The 19640-nt window shown below is 38.0% G+C and overlaps 1 protein-coding gene across 1 annotated transcript in view; it reads right to left on the bottom strand.

The window, feature by feature from the left end:
* The window catches only part of FER (FER tyrosine kinase), a 247172-nt gene that overhangs the window by 48483 nt on the left and 179049 nt on the right, over window positions 1–19640 (bottom strand). The window contains exons 16-17 of the mRNA XM_064439290.1: window positions 19399–19493; window positions 768–891 (exon numbers count right to left, since the gene is read on the bottom strand). Of these exons, the coding sequence (XP_064295360.1) occupies window positions 768–891; window positions 19399–19493 (219 nt within the window). The remainder of the gene's footprint in view (window positions 1–767; window positions 892–19398; window positions 19494–19640) is intronic.

Below are 19640 nucleotides of genomic sequence, written 5' to 3'. Positions count from 1 at the left end.
CAACACAAAGTCAAAGTCATCAATATTACAAATGAAAACTTGTTCTTCATAAGTTTTCTGTAAAGTGGATGATCAACATGTTTATGTCTCATATTTCAGCCATATCGTAGCAAGGTATATACTGTGATACTCAGAGAGAAAAATAGGTGGAAATCAAGTACATTCCCTTTGATGCACATTGAGTAAAGGCAGCAACATGGCAGGGTCAAACTGGAGAAGAAACAACAAAAAGGGACAGTAGGAACAGAAATAGGGTGCAGCATAATGCCTGATAATCTCCCATATTTGAGACAAAGTAGTCCAGGAAATTAATATTTTAATATACAGTTTTTCTCCCTTATTTATCTGAGAAACCTGTGGATTTTTCTGAAACACACTTCAGCCGTAACTTAACTTCTTTGTTGGCTATGCAAGTATCAGTAAATTTCAGACAGGATATAAGCCCACAGATTTTTTTTTGCCATGATTCATTGTTACCGTATGAATTATGCTCCTTATAATGCAAATTATTATGGTGAAAAACCATTATTAACTTCTATTAATAGCAACACACTATACAGATCAAAAAATGTAGTACTTATTTTTATCCAAATGAACAGAACAGTTTTGAATTAGACAAGCAATAATGACCTCCTTTCAGAAAAAGGAGCGTAGCCTTTCTTAAATTGTCGGCATCACTCCTGTTAATAATAAGTGCCGTATACACTTAAACAGCTAGCATTGCCAATGATCAAAACTACAATAGTGAGAAAAAATATCTTCCTTACCTATGTATACAATTTTTTGATTCGAGATATGCCATACCAGAAGCAGCATCTAATGAAAATTTCACCAACTGTTTGGTTTTTAGCTCATCCTTCTTTTTTCTTAAAAAGGACAGGAAATCACCCCCTAGAAAAACAGACAGACAGACAATGAGACACGACAGATAGGATACTCACATTCATCTCTCATTAGGGGTGCAAGACCAAACAAAATGCAGCTATTAGCTGTTCTCCTCAACCCATCAGTTTCAGGTTAGCCTAAGAAAAAGAACGGAACTGACCTTTCAAAATGCAGTTTCCCTAACTTCCCTTAAATAGTAGGTGCTTAGAAGTGAAACCTGCACAGCACGTTTTTTATATACCCAAAATCTTCACCAGTGTACATTAAATACAGACTTACATGAAAATTTTTCACAAAAATGATTTGTGATAAATACACTTCTCTAATCACAGACTGGTTGCTGTAGGTGTTTATAAAAATTGGGAATAAAGAGGTTAGTTCCTATTAGTTACATGAGAGTGATTTTTAGCTGATCATTTGCAGTGGTGTTTCACAAATTCTACACTGATATGTTTGGAGGGGTAACAGTGTTTTACTTCTTGGGCAATGTTAACTGCATGTTTGACACTGGCAACTGGCGGCAAACAACTATTACTGTGACTTCACAGCCTTCTGCCTTGAAGAAATAAAGTTGCTGTCCTCTCGTCTGCGGAAGGGAAGGGGTCAGTATGGTGGATTTCCAAAGGGGAATCTGTTTGCAAAAAAATGTTTCTGAAAAACTGATTTCAGACAAAGGTAAGCAGGGGAGACATTATACAAACACTGCAATGCCATGTTCTGACTGATATAACCGTATTAAGGATTTTTTTCTAAAATATATTTTATTGTTCCAGGCAAAGACAAAAAATCACAGTGGAGATTTCCACACCACACTATTTATTTGCTAGTGTGTACCTAGCCATTGCTCTGGCCTTTGTTTTCACTTTGCACTGAATTGACTATAGGAATTCACTCCTCCAAGTAATGCACTGTTATACTATTTTATAAACCATCTTTCTTACCAATGAGTAAAGACACTATATATGTTTCATACAGGATTTTCTTAGAAGGCCATTTCTATTTGTATTTCATACTGTAAGGTATAAAACCGGAGAATACTAACGAAAAAAGTCTGCTGTTATGAAGGGTAACCGTAACATCCTTCAAGTACTATGTTGAAGTAATTGTAAAATAGATTAGCACCTTAGATGCCAATGGCTTTGTTTATTCATTTTGCCTGGGATTAGTTTTCTTTTAGTGCAAACAATCTGGATATGATGGTTTTACAGAGTACCCCTTGATGAAAACTCCCAGAAAATAATCACCTGATAAACTACAGATAAAAACCACTGTTTCCATTTTGCTCAATTTTTTTTATAAATACAGTAATACTACAGGAAAGCCAGAAAACACTCTTTTCACAGAATCATATAATTGTTTACGTTGCCAGGCACCTCTCGAGTTTATCAGGTCCACCCGCCCTGCTCAAGCAGGGCCACCTAGAGCCAGTTTTCCAGGACCGTGTCCAGACAGCTTCTGATTACCTCTAAGGATGGAGACCCCACCACCCCTCTGGGCAACCTGTGCCAGTGCTTGGTCATCCACACAGGGAAAAGGTGCTTCCTGATGTGCAGGAGGAACCTCCTGTGTTTCAGTCTAGACCCATTGCCTCTGGTCCTGGCACTGGGCACCACTGAAAAGAGCCTGGCTCCGTCCTCTTTGCACCCTCCCTTCAGGTATTTACATACATTGATAAGATCTTCCTGAGCCCTCTCTTCTCCAGGCTGAACATTCACAGTTTGCTCAGCTTTTCTTCACCAGAGAGATGCTCCAGTACATTCATCATCTTGGTGGCCCTTTGTGGGGCTCTCTCCAGTATGCCCAAGTCTCTCTTGTACTGGGAAGACCAGCATCAGGCTCAGCACTCCAGGTGTGGCCTCACCAGTGCTGAGCACAGGGGAAGGACCACCTCCCTCGACGTGCTAGCAATGCTTTGTTTAATGCAGCCCAGGAATCTGCCTTCTTTGACACAAGGACGTGTTGCTGTCTCATGTTCACTTGGGCATCCAGCAGGACCGCCACGTCCTTTTCTGCCAAGCTGCTTTCCGGCTGGGCAGCCCCAAGCCTGTACCCGTCCCTGGGGTTGTTCCTCCGCAGGTGCAGGACTTTGCACTTCCCCCTGTTGAACTGCATGAGGGTCCTGTTGGTCCATTTCTCCAGCCTGTCTGGGTCCCTCAGGATGGCAGCACGGCCCTCTGGTGTATCAGCCCCTCATGCCAGCTTGGTGTCATCAGCAGACTTGCTGAGAGAGCACTCTGCCCTACCACCTAGCTCATTAATGAAGATGTACAACAGGACTGGATCCAGTACTGATACCTGGGGTACACCTCCAGTTACTGATCTCCAAAATTCTTAATATTCTGATTCCATTTAAACAGGTGAATAAAATTATCTGATACATTCTTCAATGATAAATTTCTGGCAATTTCTAAGAAGCAGTGCACGTAACAGCAAAACGCAGTCTGTTTAAAGCATATACAGTCTGTTTTTAATTTGAAAGAGTAACAAAAGGGTTGTATAACTACATAATCCAAACCCATGGACCATCTAGGTATTTAAAATTAGACTGCCAGAACAGATTGATAAAGTGCAAGGATGAAATCAAAGGTGTATGATTTTTTTTTTTGTTTTTGCTGACAACGCAGCGAATGCTCTCATGTTGGGCCAACCATCACCCCTCAGGTGAGCAAGCGAATATTGCATCCTGAGTACGCAACAGTGCTACTGGCATGCACGAAGTCCTCGATGCCCTTTACTCCTGGGTGTAAATGCTAGGTAACACAGATGGAAAATCAAGAGCTGCCTGGATGCCCTTGACACTAAAACCAATTTGAAATACCCTCTGTTTTGTAAGAGATAGTTACACACATCACAACTCCAATGTCTGACTGAATGAATCTTGGGATACTGAATTTTAAATTCGTATGAAATCTACAAAGAAGAGAATACTATTGCAAACTGGACTGGGTAGCTACCACCCTTCCTTTAATCTGAGTGCTTACTGACATAGTCTGCTAACTGGCAAAAAGCAGATATTGACGGAGAGAAGGAAGATAAACACTCTGTTGAAATATGTGCCATTTCTTACACATGTAAACAGAATTATTTTAAACAATTCCCCCTCCAACACATACAAACAAGCTGATGAAAATTATTCTGTTTATATACTGAGAACTCACTGCTCTGTACATAGGAATAATCTTTTAATTAGGAAGTATGATTACATGCCTTTATGAATATGAAAGTCTTCCAATCTTGGCAAACTGTGGCATAACTTGAATAAGAAGAGTAAATCAAGGAAGTTTACAGCAAAAATATATACGACTAACCTAAAAAATCCTACCCTCAATCAGCCAGCATTCCAATATTGGAACTTACTGCAGGAAGAACTGAAAAGATAGATAAGCTTAGTTTGATACGACTTCTCACAGAGTCATACTAAAAACGAAGGAATAAGTATTGAGAAAGGTCTATTTATAAGAACTGTTATAACAACATCAGTGTCAGTCTAAATCCATACTCCTCACAGTTTGTATAAATTCATTGTACAAATGAGTTACTGCTCTTTACTCTCAACCGCAAAAAATCTGTTCTCAAATAACAAGCTACTAATGATTACAAGGTATCAAAACAAAAGCTAACCATATCCATTTAAAAAATTTAGAAATAACATGTTATCAATTTGTTTCTAATATGCTCAGGCAATTCAATTAGGATCCTAATTTTCATCAGTTCGTTTCTGAACAAGATTAAAAGCTGCTCAGTTCTTTACATCAGAATACGTCAAACTCACAGAGTACAAGCCTGCAACTTCCCAATGCAATCATGGCATCGGGAAGTACTTTAGATTTGCTAATTTTTAGTGTTTGGCATGTACTGTATGAACTACTATGGTTTTCAGCAAAACCAACATGGTATACCTCAAGTTGTATACAGTGTATTTTATGCCTGTCATCAAAACACAGTTTTAATAAAATTATCTTAATCTGTCTCAGAGTCTCAATAGAATAAAGTCAGCAAAGGTATGCTTTCACTAGCAGTTCTGTTTTCTTGTACCTGTCCTTGCATAGAGGTGACAAAAACGTCTTTTAAATACTCTATTCAATATTGATTTGAAAGCACTGTTAGCTGCAGACAAAATAAAAGAGCAAAGTGATATACATCTCATTCTGTACAAGACACGTCATTTTAGGTTAAATCTGATTATCCTCATCATTGTGATACCAACGTAGGCTTAAGTGTCTGTCTTTTAACTAACAGAATTACTCAGAATTCTGACTTTCACCGTCTACTGCGGCCAATGTTCCAGCTATTCATTTTCACAGGAAAGCATCCACATGAATACCTTCAAAGCTAAGTTAAGAGGGTTTCACTGCAAACCCTTCAGCATAGAACTGTAGCTACATAATACCTTTATGGGCTTCTTAAAACAAGTTTAAATATAAAAAGCCCTAATTCACTATTTGCAGCACACAGCGTCAGAGCATTATCTCCACTATAATAGCTGTTGATAAAAATGAAATAAACAGGCCAATTAGACTATGAAACAACTGAAACAAAACTAGATGACTACATAATAGTAAGTAATGCTTTCTCTTATATGTGCAATTTCCATTGTATTCCACACGGCTACCTGCTATTTCAGTTAAATTAGTTATATTATGGAACACACTACCAGGAAATGAGGTCTGCTCCAACCACTGTGAGTACTACAGAAATAATTAGACCATTATAGTATTATCACCAAGCAGAAATCGACTGCCTGTTTTGGGTTTACAGGAGGATAAATAACAGTATTGGAGCATCTGCCTAATACGATAGAATTATTTTACTAAGTAGATGACAAAATGTAGTGCATAAGCAGAAGCTCCATGAGAGCAGCCTGCTATAATTGGATTCCTGAAAACAGCCCTTCATGTATTTCACTGTGAATGTGAAGTATTTCTCATTATACGCAGAAATTTTAAGAGAGTGCAAATACCACATATCAGCATCTCCTAGTGTTGGCCATACTTCATAGCATAAACTTTATGCTGTGTCTTAAGCAGTATTTTATAGCAATATGACAGTTCACTTAATGGTGCACACACAAGTAAGCTGATGTCTTGCAAGAGAAAAAAACCTAACTGTGGTCTATGAGAAAAAATCAAAATGGAAGAAACAGCAAAAAAATATGTTAAATCAGCTTATAAAATAACTGATTATGGTAATCTCTGACTTTAAGGGCATTTATAATGAACTATAAGTATGTACTTCAGTGTCCTCCTGAGCTGGTGCCCAATATGGTATCTACCCACTTGTTCTAGGCACTCTTTGCATTATTCTGACAGCCAGTATTGATATTGAACATAATTAAAATATAGTTTTGAAATTATGGTGGGAAATCTCCCACTTATTGATATCTAGATATATAGACATACATTATTGGTGTATCTCTAGGTAGTATCATGCATTTTAATAGTGTTATTTTATAAATAATAATTATACAAATATTAATAAATGTGTTAATATAGTAATTATTAAGAATGGTATGGAATTATATATATTATTATTTACATACTAGCTTTAATAAAGTGGGACAATTTCCTTTATTAAACAGCCTGGTTAAGTAGCAGTTTATTTAAAGAATAACTTAATTCTTCTTACATTTATATACACATTAATCATGAAGATGCAGCATGGTTCTGGCCATCCCACTTAATGGTCACCTAACACACAGGAGGTCCGTGATTCAATATTCATAATTGTTTTATACGCTCTTATAATATTATTAAAATGACCTTTATCTGCAGCTGTAAGTATTTACAAATTTGAGGATTCATATGGTCAGTCTTTTGACTAATGTAAGAAATTTAGAGTTTCTTTACTGTCCAATATCTTAATCACATATACCTTATCAACAAAGGAAACCCAAACACAGCTGCTTAAAACTATGAATTTAAAATAGTAAACATGCATCTGTAGCAATTCTAGAAGACAGTTTTTTAAGAAAGTAAGCAGCATTTTGAGAAACTATTAAAAATATAAGGGTTTAGAAATGCTGAAGCACTCATTTTCCTTAAAATAGTGTGCCTTCACTGTTCAACTAATGGATCATTTGTGTGTAACGCCATGCTTCCACTTCTTTTTTTTTTTTATTTTATGTAAGTAGTAACAGAAATTGTAAAAAAAGCCAAGGTTTTTCAACTGCCTACAGAGTACTGTTGTGAAATGCAGTTAAAACTTCATTTTTCCTGTTAAGCAATGCACGTAGAGTTGCTATAATCATGCAAAGTTTTACCATAGTAAGATTAACAATGGCAGTAATGAAGTATGAGTGGAAATGCATGTATGTGAAAACAAAAGATGAAAGAAAAAAACAAGAGTTAAAAGAATGGTGTGCACTGAGAGCCAAAAACATGATTTGCAGCAACACATAGGCAAACACAGAGACCATGTTGCTTGGACCAGGACTGTGACACAGATGACTTTTTAGCAGAAGACCTGTGATGAGACCACCATGGAGATGACTCACTAGCACAGAATAACTACACTGCAATGATGATAAGAAGGTCACAACACATTATATGTGCTATTTCACTTCTTTTTAGTAGGATGACAGACTACGGACATTGAAATTGAGGAAAATATTGACAGATCAGCAACCTTGCCTTAGAGATTTAAGGTGGATCAAATAAGCTAGAGTGTGAGGTCAATGATCCAACCACGTTAACTACTTATTCCCGAACAGCAGAAAAGCCTGTCCAAACCCAAGTCTGACAACATCTGTCAAGAAAAAAGCAGAAATTATAGCAGGACATTAATAGACAGCATCCCTTGTCTTCTGTGCTGCACAAAATAATCCTGCTCAGGCTACTTGGACTCTATGTTTTGGTATCGTGGCTACGAGGATATATGACTATGAGTGGGTAGATACAACCTAGTTCAGAAATCAACTAAAAGGAAAATCAACGTCCCCAGGCAGTCTGCCATTCAGTTTTGTTTCATTAATTCCTATAATTGGACTATGCTTCAAAACCAATAATCCCTTGTAAGGGATTCTACATTAGAAAGTAGTGATAGCCCATGTGAAACAGAACACAGATGAGGAACAGGGCTTTTTAATCTAAAGAGAAACAACAAACATTTTTTTTAAATGCAGACACATTAAATAATAAATATTTTTACTTAAAAGTTGTTCTAGGTAAAGCAAAAATAATAATGCAAAGCAATACCAACAAACAAGATGCATACGGAAGTTCTTGCAGCTACCAAAATACTTTGCTGATTTTTTTATGTTTGGTTCTTTTTATTCAGTTTTCAAAGAGATTTTCTAATTTCATCTACTTGCTGATTTCTTTTGGTACAATCTTGATACAAAATATAGTATCATCAAAGCCTAAAATATCTGTGAAAAGATAAAAATCAAACTCTAGTCTCAAATGTTACAATAAAAGAAGACTATAGAGTGGGGCCTTGGTCTTGTTTTATTAAATAGACAAGCTCTGAGCCAAAAGAATTTTTATGCCCCAACAAAGGAATTTCACTGTTCCCCCTCTTTTCTTAATTTTCTCACAGCTGGAAATCACGCAGCAAATAGGAAGGCAGAGGCACATGTGAATGTACAAGACTAAGAAGAAGGGAATGGAGGAAGAAGAAATGGGGTCTGTATGTGTGCATGTGTACTACAAGAGGGCTAGGGGGACAGGGTGAAGTCAGACCTGTATGGGGAGAAGAAATCCATGGGGTGGGGTCTGGTTCATAGGATGATGTGCCGAACAAGAGAGAAGGTGGCAGAGGCAGAAGCATGGCAGGCTGCAGAGAAGTACAGACAAAGAAAAATAGAAGCGGGTAGCTTAGTCGAGTGAAAAGGAAAGGATAAAGTAAGAGAGACAAAACCTAGAGAAGCAGACAAAGTTTATATTTGTGTGAAGAGAAACTGTAGGGCAGACACAGGGTGGCTTTAGCAACAGCTAGGTATTGAGCCAGAAAACTTATTTGACTAAAGCCTATCTTCCAGGGAAAAAAGAAGAGCTGAATGGATAATAAAACCAGACAGTCACTACCACTGTTAAAAATCTGCAGCTTATCTCCGATTTGAATTCATCCAGAATTTGACTTTTTTTTTGTTATTGTTGCATTGATTTGTGACAGTGTGCAGTAAAGATTCAGGATGTGACTACAAGATAGGACACACCCGAAATTTGCTGGCAGAAGTCAGCTACTGAAGATGCACAATGCCACCAATGGGGCAGATCATGCAAAACTTTATTAAAGTTGTCTTAGAATCATAGAATGGTTTGGGTTGGAAGGGGCCTTTGAAGATCATCTAGTTCCAACCTCTCTGCCATGGGCAGGGACACCTTCCACTAGGTCTGGTCACTCAAAGCCCCATCCAACCTGGCTTTGAACACTTCAAGGGATGGGGCACCCACAACTTCTCTGGGCAACCTGTTCCAGTGCCTTACCACCCTCACAGTGAAGAACTTATTCCTTACATCTAAACTAAACCTAACCTCTCCCAGTTTAAAGCCATTACCCCTTGTCCTATCACTAGGACACATTGTAAAAAGCCCCTCCACAGCTTTCTGGTAGGTCCCCTTCAGGTACCAGAAAGCTGCTATAAGGTCTCCCTGGAGCCTTCCCTTCTCCAGGCTGAACAACCCCAACTCTCAGTCAGACCTCACAGAGGCCCTCTGATCATGTTTGTGGCCCTCCTCTGGACTCACTCCAACAGGTCCATGTCCTTCTTATGTTGGGGGCCCCAGAGCTGAACACAGTGCTCTAGGCAGAGTCTCATAAGAACAGAGGGGGAGAATCACCACCCTTGCCCTGCCGGCCATGTTTCTTCTGATGCAGTCCAGAATACAGTTGGCTTTCTGGGCTGCAAGCGCACATTGCTGTGCCATGTCGAGCTTCTCATTAACCAACACCCCTAAGTCTTTCCCCTCAGAGATGCTCTCAATCCATTCTCTGCCCAGCCTGTATTGATACTGGGCATTGCCCCAACCCATTTGCAGGCCCTTGCACTTGGCCTTGTTGAACTTCATGGGGATTGCATGGGCCCTCTCCTCAAGCCTGTCAAGGTTCCTCTGCATGGCATCTTTTCTCTCTAGAGTATCAATGACACCACTAAGCTTGTCATCAGCAAACTTGCTGAGGGTGCACTCTCTCTCACTGTCCATGTTGCCAACAAAGATGTTAAACAGCATCAGTCCCAAAACCGACCCTTGAGGAACACTACTTGGTCTCCACTTGGACATTGAGCCATTGACTGCAACTCTCTAAGTGCAACCATCCAGCCAATTTCTTATCCAATGAGGGATCCATCCACCAAATCCATGTCTCTGCAATTTAGAGAAAAGGATGTCATGCAGGACAGTGTCAAATGCTTTTCACAAATCCACGTAGATGATGTCAGTTGCTCTTCCTTTATCTGCCATTGCTGTAACCCCATTGTAGGAGGCCACCAAGTTGGTCAGGCATGATTTGCCCTTAGAGAAACCATGTCGGCCGTCACCAATCACCTCCTTGTTCTCCATGTGCCTTAGCAGAGTTTTCAGGAGGATCTGCCCTGTGAGCTTGCCAGGCACAGAGGTGACACCGACTGCCCTGTAGTTCCCCGGGTCCTCCTTTTGTACCTTTTTAAAAACTGGGGTTATGTTTCCCCTTTTCCAGTCAGTAGGAACTTTACCAACTGCCATCACTTCTCAGATATGGTGGATAGTGGCTTAGCACCTTCATCTGCTAGTTCTCTCTGGACCCACAGATGCATCTCATCAGGTCCCATGAACATGTGCACCTTCAGGTTCCTTAGATGATCTCAAAACTGATCTCCCATTTCTTTCCAGAGAGGGCCCACATTTTCCCTAGTCATCCTTTTATCACCATCACACCTATAGAAGCTTTTCTTGTTGCCCTTGATGTCCCTGGTTGGATTTAATTCTATCAGGGCTCTACCTTTCCTAACCCGATCTCTGCTCAGACAATCTCTGTATTCTTCCCAGGCTACCTGTCCTTGCTTCCACCCTCTGTAGGCTTCCCTTTTGTGTTTGAGTTTGTCCAGAAGCTCCTTGTTCATCCATGCAGGCCTCCTGGTTATTTTGCATGACTTCCTCTTTGTTGGGATGCACTGCTCCTGAGCTTTGAGGAGGTGATCCTTGAATATTAACCAGCTCTCTTGGCCCCCTCTTCCCTCCAGGGCTTTATCCCATGGTACTCTACCATGCAGATCCTTGAAAAGGTCAAAGGCTGCTCTCCTGAAGTCAAGGTTAGTGAGCTTGCTGTGCACCCTCCTCAGTGCCCTAAGGATCTTGAACTCTATCATTTCATGGTCACTGCAGCCAAGTCTGCCCGTGAGCTTCACATTCTCCACCGTCCCCTCCTTGTTGGTGAGAACAAGATCCAGCATAGTTCCTCTCCTTGTTAGCTCCTTTATCTTTTGGAGAAGGAAGTTATCAATGCATTCCAGGAACCTCCTGGATTGCTTATATCCTGCTGTGTTGTCCCTTGTTTTAAGGGATCTTTACAGAGAAGCAATTGGAAAAATGTTCTCTATAGAGACCTCACTGCCTCCAGAAGCAGGACACAGAATAAAACCACCATAGAAAACACAGCAGCTGAATCACATAATATGTAACTAAAAGTTAACATTTTTTTTCGGCATTGTTCAGCAATCCAGGCCTGCGTATGAAATCAGCTGCATCTTAAGAGACAGTAGGGCTAACCTTAAGGTCAGGTAAGCCATAGTGTACACTTATGCCAGCTACTCTTAGCGTCAGCTCTCCTTTATTCAAGGTAATTCATTTAGCAGAAAAGCTCACATAATATGGATATTGTACATACCTCAGTCACAGCATTGAGACTTTGATGCAACTAACGGCATAAATACATGGAGTCAGCTGTGATTTGGTGCTATAGCCTAAAGTATCACTACATACAGGAAATATGAGTAATTCCGCAAAAGTCAGTTAAGATTTAGTAGGTTGTACCAGCTCTAACTCAGCACGAGCTATAACGGATCTGTGGGTATTTCTTCACTTTATGCTGTGTAGCCCTCTTTTCCAATAATAAGGGGCCAAAACCAGGGCCTGCTAGGTCAGGCAGAATACTGGGCTTTAATGGCAAATGCTCCTGACATAATATGCCCTGTGGAAGTGCTATAACATACAGAAAGTAGCAATGGAGTCACCTTAATTTCAGAATAGACTGAGGACATAAGCTAAAGGCAACTGAAGGTATGATAGCATGAACAGGGTGCAGAAGTAACTCCAGAGGTTGGATTAAGAATGGTTTATCAGAACCTGTAACAGGCACTACAGAAATGACTATGCTCTTTCTGAACGTGCCTGGGAGCCAGCGTAGCTGAAATCAAGCAGTGCTGCACCTGAGCTAATAAAACCTGTCACCTCTGAATGCCTTCTGCATCAATGGCATAGGCAATTTGCATCCCAAATGATTCAGTACAGATCTGAATAGGTTACTTTATCCAATTGCAAAGATGGATGTTATGACCTTGGTGAATTCCACCTTGAAAGCCAGCTATGAATGTCCAGATATAAGCTGAATATACATAGTTGAAACCTAATTCAGACACACTTCCCATACTATTAGATTACTGAATGTTTTCACAGATGTCTATATGTAAAAGCATAGCTCAACCTGTTACCAGCTGCAACTGTTCAGTGAATCTACTCTAATGTATGTCAGCATGAGCATAAATAAAACAAGGAACATGAACACCATGCCCAGTTCAGAAGGGGGTTGCTTTTTTTCGCAACCACATATCCATTATCAAATAGGAATTCTATGGTGGTATCAGGAATGCACGCTAGTACTCCAGAGAAATACCAACAATGCATTCAGTATTAGAGTGAAGGATGTCCAGAAATGCCCACTGGGGAGGTGGTGTGGGAATCATACTCAGAACAGATCACTGATAGCATAGACTAAATAAGACCTATGGCCACAGAATGGATATGGAGATGAGAAACAGCTCCTGGAATAATGTTCAGAACTGTATGAGGTAAGGATCTGGTATAGAAAGGGGATCTAGGTTTCATAATATCATAATAGGATGCAATATATAACATACTCATAATGTATTATATTATCACAATATATATGCTAGAGGAAGCTAAATTAAGGCTCAACAGATAAGCCAGATTCCTGAATTGCCTAATTTTGATTGCCTGACTTAGTAAAAAGAAAATTATTTCAAAATATTTCTGGGGATGTAATTTTAACTATGTTGATTATAAAAATGTTTAAATATACAGAAACCTGAAACAGTAGGCTTTCAGCTGTGATAAAACAGTTGAACAGCTAAAAGGAGTAGGTCACAAAAAAATGTGACTACAAGCTTCCTTCTACCACCTTGAATCAAGTGTTGGAACACACAAAGATGTCAGTTAGACAAATCCTTCCAGACAGAGCTGGTGCAGGTGTGACAGAGCTTATCTCGACAACCTGTGCAGACTCTTTTTGCTGGAGGCAAAGGCACCTTTGAAGGTTCTACAAGATAAACTGTTGACATAGTTGCATGAAGTGGAAACTGCACCACAAGGTAAAACATCTATCTTCAAAATGCCCCACTCTAGAACACAGAGTTCATGAACATGCAATGTTCCTCTCTCTAAATTGAATTCTCCTTTCAGGGCAGGTCAATATTCAAATAAATTGAAATCAACATAAAGAAGAAGGCCTTGTACATCTTACAGATTACATTTGATTTTGCTTAGTTTTTCTCCTAAACCTAGGAAGAGAAAAAAAATATTCTAAGTTTAAAGGGACTTTTGGAATTTGTTTTTGATTACGTGGGAGATTGCGTGATAAATTAAGAGCAGAAGAAAACAGAATTAAGTGATCCTGAGTGTTTCAGTGAATTAAAATCCCTTATTCTCAAAGCAGAAATACCATAATAAGATTCATGATCACTAAGAGAGAAGCTGGGACCACGAAGATAATAGTGAGAAAGGGTAAAAGTGAAGGGTATTCTAGTTTCTTCTTTTCCTGCCTTTTTCCATGAAAGATGCTGAGTTCACTTAGAAAGGAGAAAAGACCAGGAAGCAGGTTATGTCAACCCATTCACCATTTTCCTGACAATCGTCTCTACAGCCCATCAAAATCCAGCATCCATTTGTCTCCAGTTATCAGTCTGGACCCTGGCCAGCTTACAGATAATGCTAGCAGTATTCCAGGCAATCTCTCTGATCACCATATAAATTTGCTAAAAATGAGCTGTTATGAAAACTCCTTATGCCCTGTGTGTCCTTAAGAGACACTGGCAAATTGTTCTTTTCCTGTTCTGAATATCAAAGCAGCTCCTCATAATTACTTCCCTTTCTTCAGTTTTAAGGTCAACAACACTGGATAAAGTACAAAAAACCCACAGGGAAAACAGGCACAGAGCAAAGAAAAATGAATAAATTAACCCAGAAAATATGAGTTAAATGCTCAATTTTTTAGGTTGATGTGGCATCACAGAAAAGTTACATGCTTTCTTACACAGTATTATAAACCATACTTTTACACAAAGTTCTGCTGTTCCTTATATTGGAAACCATCCCTGACAAAGGCATGTCTCCACTAGAAGATTCCTGTGGTGAAGGCTTCAGATTGCATGCACAGTCTCAAATATGCAGCAACCCTCACTAAAGAATTTTAAGACTAGTATCCCACCTTTACTACATTACTTTTCAGTCAGGTTAGTCAAGTCCATTGACTGTCCATCCAGACCATATAAACTCAAGGTTCTATACTAACATCCAGTATCCAGGAAATCTCAACAGCAACCAGCACATCTGACTTACCACATGAGGGCAGAGGGCATATGAATATGCGTTGTTCAGGCCCATCCTAAATCAAGAGTCCAAATAGAATGTGAAGAGTAAAAGCTAGCAATATGAAATCAGAAAATATGAGCAAAGGTAAGCACACAGCAAAAGAGAAATGAAAGTCCTACTTCTATTAAGAACACAAAATGCATGCAGAACAATCAGCATATAAATGCACGGGCGTTGTGCTGGTCAAATTTTCTTTCTAACAGTCTTGGTATTTTCACTCTGGTAACTACAGGTGTCCTAGAGAAAGAGTCATATCTACCAAAGAAGAAGAGGAAATCTCTATGAGAAGTTCTCATTAACAAAATGTTGTACTACAAAGATAATTTCCAAATAGAGTCTTAGTGTCTTAAAATTCACAGAAAACGAATACGCCACTGTAAAATTCAGGTTAATTTTTATTACATGGTAGTTGAGGAGTCACACAGCAACTTCAGCATTGGGGCCTTTTAAGGATCTGGGCATTAGTTCTTTTTAGTTAATATTTCAATGTCATTTAGGTAAAAAAGAATAGAAGTAATTCTTTGCAGGAATGCTTTAAATGTTACTACAAATGTATTCATTACGCTATCACAAATCAACATTTTAAAACCATATGCTTTGCTAAATTGATTTTTCACAGCAGCTAGCTAGCAAAATTTAAGCCTGCAAATAAGATTTTTCTAGAGATCTCTGTTAACTTACAAATACGTAAAATGTTTATAAAAAATATTAAGGACTCGTTGACTGAATTTCAAAGGCTATCTTGCCAATTTTGAGAAGATGAGGGGAGAAGAGGGAGAATAATCTGCCTGGGATTTCAAAAATAATTCATTTTATTTTACAGTACCTCTCATCATAAAATCCTGAATGGCAGTTTTATGTCACATCTCTTCTATACATGTAACTTAGTGTATATACATGAAGGATATTGTTGCTGCTACATGCATTTTAGCTTCTGTTTATATATGACAGGCAATGTTTTCATTATTGTTTTATCAATTAGAAGCTTTTAGAAAGCAATAATAAATCCAAACTATTCAATAAATAAATACTGTCCTACACAAACTAGAAGCACATACCTCCCAAATAACTCTGTTTAGAATACTGATTGGGGGTTTCTTATTCGCTTCTTAAAAGATCAGGATTTATTTTTATCTTCAGCAAAGTCTGGAGTAGCTGATTACCAAAGTGTGCTTTAAAACCCAGGACACTGCTTTTAGTCTCTATTTTAATAAAGTTAATCACACATACAAAAATAATAATCTAATATAATCTAATTTAATAAAGGCAGAAAATTCCAATAGGTCAAAGATCTCATCAGTGCTCTTGTACTAAAGCCAGTACAGTTCTGTTGTCTTGAATGGCTACAGAAAAACTCACAGAAGATTTGTGGTGCTTACTCCACTCCGAAGCTAGTAGAGTCTAGTATTTCCAAAGATCTAAATTATACAATAAATAAATAGTGTCCTACACAAACTAGAAATGCGTACCTCCCAAATAATGCTTTTGGGAATACTGATTGGGGGTTTCTTATTACTAGGCAGCCACCACAACTTACTGAGATTTTTATCTGTATTATACGTATCACCAAGAATAACAAACAGTTGGCAGAATATGCTCTCCTTTATTTAGGGAAGCTATTTATTATACCTCTTTATGTTGCGTGACATACATTCTTTAAAATGTAAAAAAGAAGCTTAATTTGTGATGGTCTCTGGGCATATTTTATTAGACAACTGTAAAACACAGCTTTGTTAAAATGTTTTTTATGATCTTCGAGTCCTCAGAAGAAGTTGTCTTTCACCAGTTTATTGGACTTTCTTAACTTGATATAAGAATCATGCCCAGCTTATTTTTTAAAAATCATTGAGAGTCTTACCCCTATGTTTCCAATCTAGTGGATAAAGCATCTTAAGTTCATGTCATCAACAATGCTACCTTCATAAAGATATGTTTACAGTAACAAAAAAAAAACCAAGTTCTGTCTATTCAGACCTTCTCCTTTCTCAGTTTAAAGGACTGGTTTTTTCACTAGAGGTATGAGAAGCTAGAAGGACTGGAGTAACCTCATCCCAACAAACTCTAGAAAAAGATGCCACATTCTGCTTACAGAATGTTCCTCTCTTTCCCACCTGTTGAGTTTCCTGCAGAAGGACCTTCAGGAGAAGAACGAGACCTGGCCCCTATCAACTCAGCCAACAGCAAGGAGATAGGCTGTATTTTTACACACGCATCCCTTGCGGAGAATTTATATAATACATGTATGCATTACATTCAGATGTTTCCTCATTTCTTGACATGTGATGGACTGCAAAAAAGATAACCAAGTCTTTCCATATTGGAGTAGTCTATGATGGATTGACACTGGGTGGACCTCTACAGTGAAATCAGTAAGACCAACAGCAAGTAAGTGAATAGTAAGTAAATGATCGTTCTTTTTTTATTAACATACATAATTTCTCATCTAATTTTTCACTTTGGCAGCGAGCGGCTGCGTGGTGTTTAGTTGCCGACTGAGGCTGAACCACGACAATCTGCAACAAGCTCTCTTACCTTATTTCAGTTAATCCTTGCTACATCACCCATCTTGAAATTTCTTTATCAATGTGATTCTTACTTTAGGACACATGTTACTTGTTATGTTAACATGCACACCAAGAAAAGGGAACTACCTGCAAAGGATAATTGTCTTTGACAACTTGCTTTATTTCTCTGTTATCTGTTGGCAACATCTGGGTTATTTCTGCATGTTACAATGGATGCACAGGTGCTTAAATATGCATCGGGCATGTTCTCTATTGTTTTCACTGATGACTTCATCCAGATGCATAGTTTTTACTCCCATTTACATTTGCACAAAGGAAAAGATTTCTTTGCAGAGACAGTTTATGGCAGAATCACTAACACAGTAGCACCTCTCTACATAAAGTGCTAAGTTTCAAAATAAATTTTTAATACCCGAACAAATTAAGAATCTGAATTGAAATCTGAATCTGGAATAAAATGAGAAATCTGGAACAAATGAGAAATTCCACATTTTATGGAGATGTTTCTAATTTCTTCCTCAGGCAAAAAACTGTCAGACATTTATTAATTATACGCCTTCTCAGCCATACATTTACAGAATACAATTCTGAGCTAGAACAAGCCATTTTTAGTTATTAAAAAGAATGTCAGCGTTAAACTGCTTAAACACCTTCAAGCATAAACACGTTCAAGACAAAACACAGACAAAGCAGACACTGAGGAAGTTGAGTGTTGAACGCAAGTCAACAAGCCTACCACTATTCTGTTCTTCAAAGGGCAGCATTAAATACAAAGTCAGAGCACTAATAATTATAATTTTAGGTAAACTCATCCAAACTTGCCATTAGAAAACAGAAAAGCATTAACATCAGAATCACTGCTTCTCTGAACTTATCCAAATAAGCATTTTGTCTTTCCTCTGCCATTTTCTTCAGACTTGGCATCCTTATAATTTCTCGTTGATTTGGTCAGTCTCATGGTGTGCTAGCTAAGGTTTAAAAGAATATGAAAAACTGTGATGGCTCGGACGTAGTGCATTGTTTATGAGGGCAGGCAAGAACAGAAGCTAGCCAGAGGACTTACCAGAAAAACAGAGTAAGAATTAAGACTTTTTTTTTCCAAATCCAAAGCCAGGAGACAGAATAATTTTTGGATAGAATTGGACTGCAAAACATGCATGGGAATCAGAGAAAGATTCTCACTAATTCCCCCTCCTATTGTATTAGTATGTTTCAACAACTTGTCCTAGGTTCTAAAAACCCTGAAGCTGAATGATCAAGGTGTTAAAAGACCAGGATTAATTTTTATCTTCAGAGATGTCTGGACGTTACCAAAGCATGCCTTAAAACCCAGGACACTGCTTTTTAGTCTCCATTTTAATAAAGTTAATCACACATACAAATAATCCAATATAATCTAATTGAATAAAGGTAGAAAATTCCAATAGGTCAAAGGTCTCATTGGTGCTCTTGTACTAAAGCCAGCACTCAAGAATTATAAACAATTTAAGTCTTCATGAATGAAATGTTTCTTAAAACAGCTTGCTGTATAATTTTAAAGACAATATATAAAAGACAAATATATATTAGTGATATATAAAACAAATACAGTGTTGCATATTAAGCAGTACCAGAGGCTAGAAAATCCACATATTTCCCATCTTCTGAGAAAATCAAGAGAGAGCAAAATTACCCAAAAGCTGTTATCAACCCAACAATGTGAAATTTTCTAACATGAATTCAAAACTCCAAAAATAAATCAAGAGCAACCCATAAATGGAACAATATATTTTGGTAAAGAAAAAACTCTTATCTTACCACAGATGATCCAAATCTGAGTTACTAAAATTGAAACATTACCCAGCCATGAAGTTTTTTTAAATACAAACTTCATAACTTTCACTATATAACTCTATTGTTAAAGGAAGTACCGTGTAATATCTTGTCAGGAGGAAAATTAAGATAGACCTGGGATACTTTTCTGCAAATTGTGTTGTCTTGAATGGCTACAGAGAAACTCACAGAAGATTTGTGGAGCTCGCTCCACCCTGAAGCCTGTAGAACCTAGTATTTCCAAAGATTTGCAACACAGGTGACTTTTGAGATCGGTCATAAGAATGCAGATAAAGACAAATAGAAAACAATATACTTCACACTATGGAAACAATACTTATGAAAATATGCTGAAAGAAAGGGAAAACAATTACCTGGAACAAGTTCCATAACAATATAAATAGGTTGTCGTTGTGTGCAAACTCCTATAAGTTTTACAATATTAGGATGATCATACTGTTTGAGTATTCTGTAAAACACACAGTAAATTTATTATATTAATAAACTTTATTGTACAAAACTGATTAAATATTGTAGGAAAATATCTTCTCTCCATAACGTTATTTTAATGGAACATGTCATTACTGTTATCATAAAGAAAAAACAAATCAATGTA

The sequence above is a fragment of the Phalacrocorax carbo genome, chromosome Z, assembly GCF_963921805.1.
Source record: "Phalacrocorax carbo chromosome Z, bPhaCar2.1, whole genome shotgun sequence".
In the NCBI taxonomy this organism is placed as follows: domain Eukaryota; kingdom Metazoa; phylum Chordata; class Aves; order Suliformes; family Phalacrocoracidae; genus Phalacrocorax; species Phalacrocorax carbo.
The sequence above is the reverse complement of the archived record's forward strand: the minus strand, read 5'-3'. Positions and strand labels throughout refer to the sequence as shown.